The sequence below is a fragment of the Trachymyrmex cornetzi genome, unplaced genomic scaffold (genome assembly GCF_001594075.2).
Source record: "Trachymyrmex cornetzi isolate Tcor2-1 unplaced genomic scaffold, Tcor1.1 scaffold503, whole genome shotgun sequence".
NCBI lineage: Eukaryota > Metazoa > Arthropoda > Insecta > Hymenoptera > Formicidae > Trachymyrmex > Trachymyrmex cornetzi.
Window position 1 is genome coordinate 565,636 of NW_017299811.1, and position 16,890 is coordinate 582,525.

At 29.1% G+C, this 16,890-nt stretch overlaps 3 protein-coding genes and 1 pseudogene across 3 annotated transcripts in view; 3 read left to right on the forward strand and 1 right to left on the reverse strand.

Annotated features, from left to right (window-relative positions):
- Window positions 1-138: 138 nt before the first annotated feature.
- Window positions 139-2,071, reverse strand: LOC108765614 (uncharacterized). Its single transcript, XM_018514404.1, has 4 exons — window positions 1,587-2,071; window positions 1,034-1,396; window positions 657-960; window positions 139-497 (listed from the first exon to the last, which is right to left on the reverse strand). The coding sequence occupies exons 1-4, from the start codon at window positions 1,719-1,721 to the stop codon at window positions 241-243; spliced, it is 1,059 nt and encodes a 352-aa protein (XP_018369906.1). The 5' UTR covers window positions 1,722-2,071; the 3' UTR covers window positions 139-240.
- A 2,419-nt stretch (window positions 2,072-4,490) lies between these two features.
- On the forward strand, window positions 4,491-6,308 carry LOC108765613 (ejaculatory bulb-specific protein 3-like; annotated as a pseudogene).
- A 4,912-nt stretch (window positions 6,309-11,220) lies between these two features.
- LOC108765612 (ejaculatory bulb-specific protein 3) lies at window positions 11,221-12,430 on the forward strand. Its single transcript, XM_018514403.1, has 2 exons — window positions 11,221-11,437; window positions 12,137-12,430. Exons 1-2 carry the CDS (start codon window positions 11,242-11,244, stop codon window positions 12,301-12,303), a joined length of 363 nt encoding a protein of 120 aa, XP_018369905.1. The 5' UTR covers window positions 11,221-11,241; the 3' UTR covers window positions 12,304-12,430.
- A 2,572-nt stretch (window positions 12,431-15,002) lies between these two features.
- LOC108765606 (uncharacterized) overlaps window positions 15,003-16,890 on the forward strand; it is a 5,733-nt gene continuing 3,845 nt past the window's right edge. Inside the window, exons 1-3 of the mRNA XM_018514395.1 lie at window positions 15,003-15,243; window positions 15,327-15,336; window positions 15,600-15,753. Coding sequence (XP_018369897.1) covers window positions 15,045-15,243; window positions 15,327-15,336; window positions 15,600-15,753 — 363 coding nt within the window. The 5' untranslated portion in view covers window positions 15,003-15,044. The remainder of the gene's footprint in view (window positions 15,244-15,326; window positions 15,337-15,599; window positions 15,754-16,890) is intronic.

Sequence of the window (16,890 nt, forward strand, 5' to 3'; positions counted from 1 at the left end):
CACATATACATTACTATCATTTTGCTTAATTCTATCAAGAATCTAATCATAAAAATATTAAGAAATAAAAAAAAGAGGAGTAGATTCAGGATTTAAAGGTATTTGATGTCTTTGAAATGTAACTTCACGTTTGTTCATTTCGCTATTTATTATAATTTAAATGAATGCTTAACAATCTTAAATTAAGTTGTGCTTATCCGACGTATTAATTACCTAAGGTAAATTGAGATCAAAAAAGATTTAGCGCTCCTGAATGAAATTCTTAACGTTGGTCTCGGTGGCATTGTTTTGTCGTGTGATCATAAGGTATTCTTCGGTGATCTCTTCGGGTTGGATTTTGTTAAAGTACGTCTCCCGCTCCTTGTGTACATAGTACGTATCATCAAAGTTAAAATGTAATCCCAAAACTATATTTAACGCAGAAGTGTCATATGCGTGACAACCAGAATATCGATATTGTGGTTTTTTGTTGAATCTACAGCCTGCCGATTGCGCACCTACAAATATTCAATTAAAAACTTATAATACATATATAAAAAATATATAAAGAATATATAAAGAATTAGATACTTATTAATACATATAAAATTATGGACATACACACATCTACATAAAATTTAAGAATTAAATATAACATTTACAAGAAAGATACCTACCAATAGGGGAAATACAATCTCTCGTCAATGCACACTGGACCCAAGGTAGCATTACTTTTTCTCTTATGTCTTTGAAATTGCTGATTATTAAGTGTGATGCTCTAATTAGTGGGAGAAAAAAGAAGCTCTCAGCAGAGGCATGAAAGTACTCGTACATCTTTGGATGTGTTAATGAACTAATGGCGTGCCTTGTAGGCCAAGTTAAGATTCCATATTTTGGACAAAGATATTTCGCAATGTCTGAAGAATTCAGGCGTACATTGGAATCCATATAAATTATACTACCTAGTGTATTTAAAGCTGTCTGCAGCATAAAAACATTATTCAATTAGTATCTTCCTTCTGAAAATCTATAGACTTTTTCAACGACTACTCACTTGAATAACTAAAGGTCTATAAACATGTAGCGTGTCATCTTCGACGTGAGCAGGAAACGGACTTAGATCAAAGTGAGTTACGTTACATCTTGTAGAATTACAGGCAAGTCTAATACTTTGTAAGGAATCTTCATTTAAACCGACGCTATAAATTACAATACTATTATTTGGCAAAAAGTGGCTGACGTTTCTAACGAAGCCATATATATATTGCTCGTTTCCAGGCCTTACGAGCGATACAACCGTTATATTGTGAGATTTGGAACTAATCGGCGTGGTAGCTGTCTGTCCATCCAGACCAAGCAATGCAAGGTACTTGGAATCTGTTACTAGACGTTTCTCCTCAACATCTTTTAAATTTTCCTAAAAGTAAGATCTTGCACATGAGAAAAACAAGGAAAAATAATCTACAAAGTAGAGATTACTAAATATTAATAGGTATTTTTTAGCATAACTTCTTGTACGGTTGATCTTTTTCTCTTCAACGTGAAAAAAAAGAAGAAATAAACCGTATAAAAAGTCCATTTAAAAACAATAGGTTTATCATACTTGCCTGGAAGCTCCGTAATTGTTTGTGAGTCTCCGTCACTATAGTCTGAATGGAAGATCGTTGATTGCTGAAGGCGATAAAAACAATGCTGCTCCCTGCTATGCAGATAAGCAACAATAGCAGGCCTTTGATACGCATCGCTCATCGTTTAATAAGATTTTGTGGCCAATCGGAGACAATAATATACCGACTACGTTACGTCAAGAACGTCCACTTAAGGTTAGTTTCTCGTCGTAACTTCATAATACATCACGTTGCGATAGACTGAGCACTGTAAGACTCCATATCTAATGCATGAGTGCAAAACGCGATTTATCAGCCTAAAATTTACCGGCGATTAGATCAAGGCCTTTGATAACAAATTATTTCCGCGAGTCTAAGGGACTTTTTCCACGTAAGCGATTGCATCTTACATAAAACACGACTGAACGCGATGTGAAAACAGGCAATAATACCAGAACGCCAGGACAGAAGGCCAAAACTAGAACGCGGCTTACGTGAAGCCAAGTGGAGGGGATACACATTCACAAAAGAATATACATACACACATGTGCGTCCGGAGCTCCGACCATCTTACGATAATATAGAAAAGGACAAATAGATAATCTATTTTTTCTCACGCGCTAAATTTGCAATATTGCCAGCTGGCTTTACAATTCTGATATACACTGTCACTGAAAATCTATAGTTCATGTTACTTGTACTACAGATTTTCATTACTGCGCAGTTACATCGGAACACGATCTAAATTACGCGTACTCTACTATGTACTTACAATGTTTTTATATGTGTAATAAGGTACGATCCAACATAATGTTACAAATGCTTTCAAACATTCCTTGATTGGTCAATTTGTAAAATGATTTCTTTTGATTGGTCAATCAAACGCTTCAGAACATTTGTAGAGAGACTTCGACCACACCCATAGAGGAAAAGGAGGCTACGGCCACCACTTTTATACAATAACTTAATTTATTTAATATTTCATATTTAAATATGTAATATTTAAATTTAGAACTTAATGAATTACATTTGTCAAGTTCAACTCTGATAACATTTATGCATAAGATGTATAAGACATTTTTAAATGTCTTATATCTAAAATATATTTTTTAGATACCTTATGCAACACATTATTTGGGAATCGATCTTAAATTAGACTCAGTTATGAAATATTTATTACTTAAGATTCATTTATCGAGACGCTATATGGTTGTATCAAATTAATTGCTACGTACAGTTTTATATTTTTTAAAAATATATTTCATAATCTTGAAATCTGTAAGATATGAGACAAAGTAAAACATCTATTCGATATATCACGTAGGAGTGTAAAATAATTCTTAAAATAATGATACATTTCTCAGCTGTCAAAAACGGCTATATTATTTCATAATTATTTTACCTTTCTATTACGTAATATATCAGACAAACATCTCAGTTTTATGCTCAATATTATAAATTTTAGGATTATGAAATAATTATGTTTTTAAGAAAAAACTAAAAAATAAAACTTACGTACGTAGCAATTAATTTAATATTATACAATCAATATAGTGCCTCAAGATAGCTAAGTCTTAATATTATTTATTTATAAAAATATGACGACACTTCATAACGGATCGAAGAGAAATAGGGATAATAATTAATGTGATCCCTCTACAAAAATAGATTTAAAAAATTGGTTTTGTTTAAAAAACAGTATTGGTTATAAAATTATATATTCACAAAAAAACAATAAAATATTACAGAATGTATGGAAATATATATACATACACATAACTTCTTCTGCATATAGTCTGCTCAGTACTAAAAATCTATAGTATCCACATATAGTTTAAACTGTAGATTAGCAGTAGAGCTACAATCGATTTATCGAATAATTATTTTTATATATAAAAACCTCGAAAAAGAGGCCGTCAGCGATGAGTATGCTTAGGAGGCTACATTAGTAAGATGTTATGCTATTGTTTAAATTATAAGTGCATCGAAATGTGTACTAAATAAAATATTAAATAGCGAACAACACCCACAATTACATACAGAGTATTTCTTAAATAGCGGACATTAATCATGTTATAGCGCTATTCCTGATTAAAAATTGAATGGAAAATTTTCTACCACTTTGCAATTTTCGCAATGATTGACGAAATATTAATTTCTAAAGATTGCAGAATAAGTGATTGCCAAATCACACAATGCTATTTCTGATCAAAAATTCAGTTGAAAAATCCTCTATTTGCAATTTTCGTAATAGTTAATGGTTGGGCAGCCGGATATGTGCTTATTCGGCAATCTTTAGAAATTAATATTTCGTCAATCATTTAATTTTTAATCAAGAATAGCGCTACATAATTAGTGTCCGTTATTTAAGAAACACTATATATATTGTGATAATGCGCAAAAAAGATGAACATATTAAAACGAGAAAAGAATATCGTAAATACTTCATTAAATTAATCATTAGCTATAATAGTTTTCTGGAATTAAATGAGATTCATGTCAATTTTAATAGTAATATATTTTGAGATAAAATGCTTGGAAATTTCCTTAAACGTAGAAAACAGGTTATGTGAACATTAAACTTTTCCGGTGTACAATTAAAACATTCTATTCACAGTTCTTTTATATGTATAATGCATTACTTATATAATAAAGAATAATTTATGATAATTACAATAATTACTTTTTTCATTGATAACCCAAGGAAAACGATTTATATACCAGGGTTTTCGTCATCTTACACGTGTAAATTTTTTATCTTGTGCTAAATAAGTGTGATAAATACTTACAGAAAATACACATTTGATCGGTTGTCCAATATCTCATGTATTAGAGTGACAATAGAAGAAACGATTCAATTTAGCTACATTGTGGCAATCATCAATATCACATTGATGTGCGGAATAATTCTACTCCGATCAGTACGACACATTGACGTCAAGGGTATTCTTCAGAACGATAGATTGCGAGATCAATATTACAGCTGTTTTATGGAAATAGCGCCATACGTAACAGCAGATGCGAAATTCTTCAAAGGTACAGTTATATGCACAAAATATTTCAATGAATAAATTTTCACAGACTTTTTAATCATTTAGAAATCAAGTATTTCTCAACAATCTACATATATTAGTAGTTTTGAAATAATTAATGATCGTATAAAGAACTTCTCTCTCTGACAATAAAAATAAATTTAAAAACTACCAAATATTTCTTATTTAATTTGGGAAAAACATTTTTATTCAGGAGACTAATGCCTAAATTCTAAGTAAATCGTAAGGCTCGTAACATATTCTTGACTGGTAAGAATTTTTTAATGTTTATACCTTTATACAATATTTTTACAGACAGCTTCTTACTAGCCATACAATTTATAAGAAATCATAGATATTTACGAATAATTGTATTTCTTATGATACATACGCAGAAAATTAGAATATTAGTCGTTAAATTCTTACAAGTTTTACGAGTCTTATGATTCTGTTTAGAAATGATCCATTAGACCCAAGAGTCCTATCAAAAGTTATTATCATTTAAAGCGTTAGGACTAATGATTTAGAAGATATCGCGGTTTTTCGTTCTACGTTTTGTAAAGTTAGCATCCTAAATTTTTTATTTTTTTTTTATATTAATTCGCCGGAACTATTCTTAATTTTGGGCAGGAACTCCAGAACTCTTCATTCTATTAAAAGTTATTATCATTTAAAGCGTTAGGACTAATGATTTAGAAGATATCGCGGTTTTTCATTCTACGTTTTGTATAGCATCCTAAATTTTTTATTTTTTTATTTGTTTTTTATATTAATTCGCCGGAACTATTCTTAATTTTGGGCAGAAACTCCAGAACTCTTCGGGATGCATTCGGAACTAAGACCAAAATTTCATTTTTTGAAAAATGAGGTGCCAACTTCACAGAGGTATTAGGCCCCTATTCTGTAACTCTTAATGACAGTAACGATATCGTTACAATATCTTTGGGTAGGTTTCACAATGGTAAAAAAGTTGCACAATGACAACATAACAATATCGTTACTGTTAAAAAGTACAGAATAGAAGCCTTGATAAAAAAAATATACATATAACTAAAAAATTTAAGTTACTAAAATTAAATATATATTCAAATTTTTCCTAAAAAATTGGTATTAAATTGCTCGAAGATTGCATTATAATGTAATGAAGTAGTAATAGAAGCAAATATATAATACATATGCAAGAGAAATATTACGTATCACTCGAGACAATCACTGATTTCTGTATCGCTGAGTTTTGAATAAATTTTCTATTTTCTTAAAAATGTGACAAAAGAGGTCATCTCGAGAGGATCTTATTTTTTATAAAAATTGCATAGATCTCAACTTCCAAAATATTTCTTGTTTCTACTTAATTTTTCAATATTCCATACATACATTTTAATTAGGAAAAAGATGGAAAAAAAAGGAAAAAAGAGAATTTCATGCAATAAATTAATTAAAACCAATACGTCAAGAGCTTTGTTAATTTGATTTTAGAGATTGTCAGCGAAGTTCTCCAAAGTAAATGTACAGATGTAATAAAAAACAAAAGAAAACATTGAATTTAATAATGGATAGGTATACAAAAAACAGACCTGAACAACGAAAAGCTTTCGTCGCAGACTATTGAAAATCTAAAAAAGAAGAACGAAGATGCATAATTGTTAATAACTGCTGAAGTAACTCAAATAACGAGAATACGGAAAAAATAAAAAATGAGTTAATCATCTACAAAATTACTGAAGCTTTTATATTGGAAAACATCTCTTTAGTAAACAAAAGAAATTCTCTAGATACTATAATTATTAATGCAATCAATGCTTGTATTATAGTGCGCGTGTATTATATTATAGATATTGGAAATAAAATAAAGAACAAAATTGAGATTTCATCTTGAAAATCATAATTAATTTTGTCGAATACTATTACTTTTACAGTATCCTTATTTAATAAATACGCATAAAAAAAAGATGATAGTTTTTATATAATCACAATACAATAATTATTCTCATATGTTTATAAATGTATAGTATTAGAGCACACGCATGGAAATAATTATGTACTACATTTTGATCTCTGATATTCTCAAATTACCAAGGAGTGCCAGTGCGTCCTTGCTAATAATTAATTGAATACCAGGAAGCTAATGACTGCTAATATCAGAAAATTTTGCATTTTTTTTATACGACTAATATATGGTTTCAACGATATAATAATTTGAATGTTCGCATGAACGACGTTTTTTATAAATTTATGAAACTTACAAGCGTCAAATAACTTCATTTAAAAAATCTCATTTTTTTCGCAAAACACGTGTCTCATATTTTTATCTGTAGAATAAGAGATATGTTAGCAAAAAAAAAAATTAAATGATGCCTCATAAATTGTAAGTATTATATATATTAATAAAGTCATTTAAGGAGAAAACATGTAAAATATTAACTTACTTTCAATGGTATATACAAATTAGTACAAATTCAGTCGTGTTAATTTTTGCCCTGTGTTATTTTCTTTACAGTCCTGCCAGCTTAAATATTAAACTATCAGCGCCACTGTTTTCTTGAAAATGACATATAGTATAGAATTGTTTTTGGCAGTACAAAATAGTACAAATTCAATCGTATTAATTTCTGATATTTTTTTTCTTTTATTTTGAATTGGTCCTGCCAACTAATATTAAGCCAGCAGCGCCACAATTTTTTTCGAAATTGCATACGGTATAAAAGTATCATTAATAGTACAATTTAGTACAAAATGAGTACTAAAAATTCCGATTTGATTCTACTGATTTGGTCCTGCTAGCTTTATAGAGTTCGAAACCATGCAACTTTTGTCTGGAACATTTTTTCGTATCTTCCATATTTTTCGAGATATAGAATTTGCCTGGGGCCATTACAATAAAACACGCGGTATATGTAGTACGTATATATAATATGAGGTTTGTTTTTTCTAGAACATTTGCTAGACACATTTTAATTTTATTCGATGCACGAATTGCGTGTTTTGCGTTTTACATTGCGTGTTGCGTTTTGCACGTTTCGCATTTCCCGATCGAGGCCTTCACTGCTTGAGCGGAATAGTTCTCTCTTCATATTCTATAGGTTTGTTTTTTTTATTGCTGCACTTTCTGAACTAGTACACCAGTGCAATAAGTTGGAGTAAAACAAATATTTCACTTTTTTCACTTTAACTCATTGCACCGGTTTATGGCTGTTCTACAATTATTTTTTGTTCTACAATGCTTTTTGTTTCCTGTTTCTTGCTGTTTGTCTCTGTTTATCTCTTGCCTTTTTGATCAAGAAGGCAAGAGACAAACAGTAAGAAACAGGAAACAAAAACCACATTGTAAAACAGCCACCAGAGTGCAGCAATAAAAAACACCTATGGAATATGAAGAGAGAACTATTCCACTCAAGCAGTGAAGGACTCGATTGCGAAATGCGAAACATATAAAATGCAACACGCAATGTAAAACGCAATGTAAAACGCAAAACACGCAATTCGTGCATCAAATAAAAGAAAATATATCTAGCAAATGTTCTAGGCTACGTTCCAAAACTTCTTCTCCGAGGAAGATTTTACTATATATACTATAGTATACGTTACGTGTATTATATATTTCGAGTAAAATTTTCCTCAGAGAGAAAGTTTTGGAGCGTATCCTAGAAAATGATTGCAACATATCTTGTATATTCTTCTTAAAACTCTTTGTAATGCATAAGACAAAAAATGTGCAAAAAGAAGAGATAATAAAAGATATTTGTTAAATAATTTAATCAATTTTTCCTTAGAAATTGCATTTAGACATTTTTTTACTGTATATAATGCAGTTTTAATAAATAAATAATGTTAAAAACATTTGCTAAACTTTGACAGAATGTGTATATTTTCTATGCAATTTTGTTCTACTTATAGCGTTTTCTCTTGGCTGCACTATCACCCACTAGTGCAACACAGAGTACCGTGTTTCCATGGCTGGTGGTAAGCGAACTCATTCGGTATATACCGTATTTCCGTGGCTACGGTGTAGTGCAAATTTTATGCACGAAGTGGGATTTTGCTACACCGTCTCAAAGAGACCGTGTAGAACCAGTGTGACATTTAAAATTTGAAAATAAAAGTCAAGCGGGAACAGAGTTTTAGCATAATGATACAGTGTACACCATGGTGTGCACCACTCTAGTGTAGTGTAGCAGACACTGTAGCTGAGTGTACACTGTTAGAAATGTTCTTAATTTCATTAACTTTTAATGTACATTGGTGAATAAAGTTTAATTTCTCTGTAACTGAAAGGACTATTAATACACTGTTAATGAGATTTAAGTTTACAGTAACTGAAAAATTAAGTGTAATGAAATTTGATATACTTTTCATTTACGAATATAAATGACGAATATAATTTAATTAATCGTAATTGAAATAACTATTAATGTACATATTAATGTACTTTTATATTTACAAATATTAATAATATTTTAATTAAGTCTATAACACTATTAACGCTTAACGTTTAATACGTTTAAGTTTCTTACATGTCATTAACGTAAATTACTTTTCAGTTACAGATCTCGTACTTTTTTCATTAACGTGTAAATTAATTTCTATAAAAATTAACGTTCATCACATTTAAGACTACTGTAATTTAGTTTTTATTTATATCATTCATTACATTTAATTTCGTGCATAACCACATGCTTCCTTTACATGTTAATTAAAATTCATTGAGAAATTTCTAACAGTGTAGCGCTTACACGCAACTGGTGCGGTATAAGACTGCACCAAGTGTATCCCAAGAGAAAACGCTATTAGAATATTTAAAATTATTCAATAATCATAACATAAGCCATTATGAATTTTAAAGTAACAAAAAATAACAAAGAATGACAAAAATATAGAGGAAAAAAAGGAAAGCTGAATAGTGCAAGAATTACTAAAAAGAACAGATCTAATGTAAGATTGAATATAATATAATCAGTTCGTAAGATTTCTTGTGCCAAAAATAATTTACGTTTTTTTTTATTTTAGGGGTGTTTTTATCCAATATACATAACCAAATAATTGTAGAAACATTTTAAGACCAAAACTGGCCTAGCAATTAATTGCTTTCATGTACTCTTGTATGCGAGCTAGCATCGCCACACTATATAAGTTGACTTTTTTAACAATAAGCAATAAATTCAGAATCAAAATATTCTTAAAGCAAATAATTCTAGAAACATTTTTATTTGCTCTAAGAATATCCCGATTCTGAATTTATTACTCATTGTTTAAAAAATTTTATCAGAAATGTTGCTGTGCTAGCGCACGTATAGTGACCGATATTAGGAATAAGTTTGATGTGGAATACTTCGTAAATTGTAAGCATTATATATACTAATAAAGTCATTTAAAGAGAAAACATGTAAAATATTAACTTCGAATGATATATGCAAATTAGTTCAAATTCAGTCGTGGTAATTGTTGCTTTCTTTACGGTCCTGCCAACTTAAATTAAAATTCAAGTCTAATTTTCTTTGCAGTATCTTAGAGTAAAAAAGTAACAAAACATTTTGATAATGTATTTTTTTGTTTACAGACTCTGTATGTGTTTTAAGGAAGTGGTGGTGCTAGCATAACGTAAAATCAGCATCCCCACTTTTGAAATTAATATCCTGCAAATGGAAAGCACAAAATTCGAAACTAGAGCAATAAATTAGCACTTAATTATAGCATACGGGCAAATTTCTTTTGTAGTGGGGGTGCCAGCTTCACAGACGTAAATTTTATGTAGTAATATATCCAATCTACAGATTTAAAGTAGTGATTCAAGATTTTGTCATTTAAGATTAGATCCATTGTGAGACATATTATTTTCTGACATTTAAAATTTTTATTTTCTAATCCGAAATATAATTTAGAATTTTTTCAATAGGTGATGAATCAAGGTATCTCTCTCACAAGTTATTTTTAATAATTGTTGAAAATGCGACCATTTTATCTGATAGAAAGATATTAAGAAAAATTGAAGTGAAAATAATCATTGCAAACAGAATGAAAAAGATTTTATTTTTCAATATATATGTAAAAAATATCCTAATCCCTGCTTCTTTATCTGATTCAGATAATATTTGAAATTGTTTGGATAGACATATTTCAGAGAAAAGATAGTCATTTAAAACATTTTAAGAGAGTTGCAATTTTACAAGACATTCGATAAATTTAAAATTTGAGCAGAAATTATCCTATTGCCAAAAAGTTCAATTCTAATTTTAGCATATATATATATTTGCTTCAATAAATAAAATCTCTCTCTCATCATAACATATTATTTTATATTAAAATAAATGCAAAGTTGACTCCAAGAAATATTATACTACATTTATAAGAATTATTAATTAATCTGGAAATTTCTAGAAACTTCAACGGGTTAGGGAGAACATTTATATAATGCATGGTCAATAAAAAGAATGAGTTGATTAAGATAATTAGCATAGTAAATTTTTATTAGCAATCAGAGACATGCGATTCTTATTATTACCAGGTATGTATATAACACTATTCGTCATCTTACACGTGATACATTTTTTATCTCGTGTCACATGTATAAAAAGATGCATATTTAAACGATCGCTCGGTCTCATAAGTTAGTATGAACAGAAGAAACGATGGCTGAATTTAGTTACGTTGTGACGATCATCAGTATTGCACTGTTGTGCGTTTCGGCGGAAGAACTCTACTCCGATCGGTACGACCAAATTGACGCTGAGAGTATCCTCCAAAATGATAAATTGCGAAATCAATACTACAATTGCTTTATGGAAACGGCGCCATGCATAACAGCAGATGCAAAGTTCTTCAAAGGTATACTTATTCACAAAATATTTCAATAAATAAATTTTCAAGACAGACTCTTTAACACTTAGAAATTCATTATTTTTTAACAGTCTATATGTATTAGTAGTTTTGAAATAATTAATGACCGTATAAATAAAGTACTTCCAACGAAAAGGATAAACATAAAAACTATCAAAAATAAATATTTTTTATTTAATTTGAGGAGAACATATTTTTATTCGGAAGACTTAATCAAAAAGATATACATATAATAAAAAATTTTTAAAGTTGCGATAAGTGAAATAATGACATATTTCAAATTTTTCCTAAAAATTGACACAAAGTTGCTCAAAGATTGCATTATTTAAATAATTAAACGTAATGAAATAGTAATACAAGCAAACATTTAATACATATATATGAGAACATTACGACATTACGTACCTGTCATTTGGAACAATCATAGATTTTTTTATAATACTATCATAGAGTTTTTTGACTCAATTTTCTGATTTTTTAAAAATATAGGAGGTTCTTGATTTTATTCTTTGTAAAAATTGCATAGATATCGATTTGTCAAATATATTTTGTTTCTAACTTAATTTTTCAAATTTTATACATACGTTATTAGGAAAAAGGTGAAGAAACAAAGAGAGGAAAGAGAATTTTTATGCTTACTATGAATTAAAACCAATATGTCAAGAGTTTTGTTTGATTTGATTTTAGAGGTTGCTAGCGAAGCTCTCCAAACTAAATGTAAGAAATGTACCGAAAGACAAAAGGAAATAATGGACTCAATAGTGGATTGGTACACAAAAAATCAACCTGAAGAATGGGAAGCTTTCGTCGCAAAGACTATTGAAAATCTAAAAAAGAAGAACCAGGGTGCATGATTGCTATCTGCTGAAATAACTCAAATAACAGGGAGCACGGAAAAAAATCAAAAATAAATTAATCATCTATAAAATTACTAGAGCTTTTATATTCGGAAACATCTCTTTAGAAAATAGAGAAATTTCTAGATGCTGTAATTATTAATATAATTAATGTTTGTATTGTAATATTATGTTATAAATATTAATAATAAAATAGAAGAGTAAATGATTTCACTTTTGTTACTTAAAAACAGTAATCGTTACTTTTATCAATACAAATTAGGATATTTATTTGCAACATCCTCATTTGACAAACACACATAAAAAAGAAAACAATTTTTATATATAATCAGAATATATATTATTATTTTCTCATAATTAATAGCACAATCACCTTAATATACACATGCATATTTAATTTGATATTTAACGTGACTGTCAATTGACTGTTAACTTAATGTTTCATGAAACATTTCTATCTTTGTCTAATCAACTACAATTTTTTCCAAAACAAAAAACAATTCGATTTCGCAAAATAGGCAGTAAGTGTAATGCATTATGCATAAAAATATGCAATAATGTATAAAAATATTTAAATAACGTGATGTATAATATATAGCATAACACACACACACACACACACAAGCCTGCATGGTTTTGTTGATTGAGATTTAACAATGTTTTCTTACGTAATTTTTTGCGCTGAATCCGAATCCGGCTGCAAAATTGCTCTATCACGTCAAAATTTCGAGATATCTTAACCTGAAACCGCCAAAAAGCCGTTTTTAACCATATTTATAATTAAATTAAAAATTTAGAAAATTTTTGTTGTTAAATCCATCAACAGTATCATTTACTACTATACGGCCCCTTCAAAATCCATTTTGAACTTAAAGCGATTTTTTCTTCTGGAGATATTCCAATTCAGGGTTGCACAGAAAATAAATTTAAAAATTCCCTGACTTTTCCAAATTTTCTAGATGAAAATGGAAAATTTTCAAATATGTGTGAAATATGTAAATTTTAACACATTTAAAGTCAAAAGTTGTAGGAAAGCTAGACTATATTATTAAAAACAACGCAAAAAAAGCTTAGTAGCATACTAAAATTTTGGGTACAAATTCAAGCCAACAAAAAATTAATTAGTATTGGAAAAAAGAATGCAGTTACGAAAAAGAGCGCAATCAAATAAAAATATTTAATAAAGTATCAATTTTAATTATTTTATTAAAATTGTTTAAAATGTGTAAATTTTTGATTGAAATGTGTATTTCATCATAAACGTCAGATATAATATTAAAAAATTATAACAATTATTTAGAATAGGAGCAGTTTAAGGAAATTGTGAGCAAATTTCAAAATTCCAGACTTTTTTACATTTTCCCCTGACTTTTTTCGATTTTCCATGACCAATATCAATTTCCCTGACTTTTCCCGGTTTTCCCGGTTTTCTAGGTCTGTGGCAACCCTGCAATTCGAAGTTTGATAAATTGTACCTCGTAGGAGCCTAATCTCTAAGGCAAAATGAGTGACTCCCCGGCTAGTTAAGTTGCTTTTACAAGATTTTCGAAAACTTTTTCTTTTTTAATTTTAAATACAGTTGAAAACGGCTTTTTTGACAGTTTAAAATATCTCGAAATCCTGACATGATAGAGCAAATTTGTAGCCGGATTCAGTGCAAAAAATTACATAAGAAAACATTATTAAATCCCAATCAACTTTTAACACCTCCAATTTCGCAGATCTGTGTAATTTATGAGTATAAATGTGCGTTAATATTTTGTGAACGTTTTAATTTATTTTTCTTTACCATTAATGTTTTTATACATATTTATCAATGATTAATATTACAGACGTATCCTTAACAGGAAATCATATTTCTCCCGGGGGGGGGGGGGACAATAATACCATGTTATACCAAGAATATCTAATTTTAGATTAGTTTCACATCACAGCATCATGTCTTATAAGTTAGCGGAACAATTTGTTGCTTTCAAAATATACAAATCTCGAATTTGTTACTTACAAAATATAAACATCGATACTAGAGTAAAGTGGCAGCAAAAAATTACTTAGAATTGATATTGAGATATTGTCTGAATTTATTGCTCTCGACATATCCCACAGATCCCAATATCAAAGAGAGAAACAAATTTTTTTCTGGTATTTTACTGTTTCAATCGTCTGCACGCTGAGACGTTTTTCGTTGTTACATTTATTTCACAATCAACAAAATTTAAATGTTTCGACAAAAACAAATTAGCAACAATTCCTTAACATTATTATCAGGTACAATTTCGTTATTATATACATATATATTATATATATGCTAACTTCCTTTAGCGGAACATTATTTTTTAAGAAATTTATTTCTTTGGTATTTTTTTAGCAACAAATAAAAATAATAATTAGAATTGTTTCTGTTAACTAATAAGACTGATTTTATTCCGCTAACTAATAAGACGTTGAAAATTGTTACCTGGAATGGAAACTTCATGAAGACATTTACATTATTTATGTAACGTTGCTATTAACCACACATACTCAAATTTATTATCTGATTGAGAAGATAATTTAAGACACTATCGCAGTTGATTTTTTCTCATTATGCAATACAAGCTACTTTAATACTACAAGGTATTCGTCATTCTTACATGTTAATGTTTTTATCTCATAAATCTCTGTGGCCGAGTGTATAAATAAGATGTACATTTGAGCAATTGTTCAGTTTCTTAAAAGTTAGTGCAAAAATAGGAGAAATGATGGCTCGATTAAGCTACGTCGTGACGATCATCAGTGTAACACTGATGTGCGTTTTAGCGGAAGAACTGTACTCCGATAAATATGACAACATTGACCCCATAAGTATCCTTCAAAATGACAAATTACGAGAAGAATATTACAATTGTTACATGGAAAAGGACCCATGCCCGACAGAAGACGCGAAATTCGTTCAAGGTATACTTACGTCATTCAAACGAAATTAAAAAATAAACATCCCATATATACTCATGCATAAGAAATATTAAATCTTATTTGAGACGATCAGAGGTTATTGTAACGTTAATTTTTGGATAAATTTTCTCATTATTTTAAAATATGACGAAAGAGAATTATTTTTTAATTTTATATATTTTTGTAAAAACTGCATAAATATCGGTCTTTTTTATTTCAAACGTGATTTTTCAATATTCCATACATATGCGTTAATTTTAATGAAGAAAAAAAGTAGAGAAAGAGAAAAGAGAATTTTATGTTTGCTATGAAAACTAATATATCAGGAGCTTTCTTTATTTATTTTCAGGAATTATGAGCGAAGTTATCCAAACTGATTGTAAAAAATGTACTGAAAAACAAAAAGAAATGTATAATGAGATGAAGGATTGGTTAATAAAAAATAAACCTGAACAATGGGAAGCTCTTGTCGCAAAATCTGCTGAGGATATGAAAAAGAAGAATGCTGGTTTATAATTGCTGAAATAAGGAGAGCACAGAAAGAATCGAAAATGTTAATCATATAAAGTTATTGAATGTTTTATATTTAAAAACATCTCTTTAGACAACATAGAAATTTCCATGCTTCTAATGTAGTTTTATGCTATAAAATGTATAGAAATCATGAAATAAAATATATGAGTGTATTTGATTTCAACTTTTTTCATGAAAACCATTAATCTTTTTGACTGAGATTGAAAATAACTCGTTATTTGTAATGCCATTACCATTATAATTAGTTTCTTTTGATATATACAGTACTATACAGTATTCTCAAAAAATTTTCTCTTTTTTTGAGAAAATTTTTTGAGAGTACTGAATAGTTCTGATTATCGTTCTGAGCAGTTCTCGACGAGCTCTAACGAAAAGTATGAAATGAAAAAGCGATTGGGCCAACGATTTGCGAGATACGCTATATGGGAAGAGTCATTAAAAATTTTAATTTGCGAGATACGCTATATGGGAAGTCATTAAAAATTTTTTGAGTACTCAGTAGTTCTGACTGGCATTCTGGGCAGTTCTCGACGAGCCCTGACGAAAAGTATTAGGTGAAAATGCGATTGGATGGCTACATAAGAAGATATGTGCTTTTGCAACCAATTCTTCAAATTTTGTTTTAAGTACATATCTCTTTTATTTTTGGGTTTGTGTTGATTTTAATCGCTTAGAACTCTTCGAAATAGACAGAATGACAATTAACATGTGACAGAACTATTGTATAAAAAAATTTTTTTCAAAATTTTTTAATTTTTTTTATATAAATTTTGTTGTACGTCAAAATTGTTTTTTATGTATTAGAAACTCTAGGTATTCACAAAATAAAGCTATTAAGCTGCTCAGAACTATTCGACCTCGAATTTCGATAAAAAGTTAGCACCCCATTAAAAAATTGTTAAAAAATTGTTATTAAGAGAATCTCGAGTTAAAAAGTACAGAGAACTCTTCGTATCGTTGAAAGGAAGCAGGAACTATATTCAGAACTATTGTATCTAAAAATTAATTTTTCAAAAAATTTTTTTTTATTTTTCAAAAAATTTTTTTATGTATCAGGAACTCTAGGTATTCACGAAATGAAGCTATTGGGCCGCTCAGAACTATTGGATCTCGAGT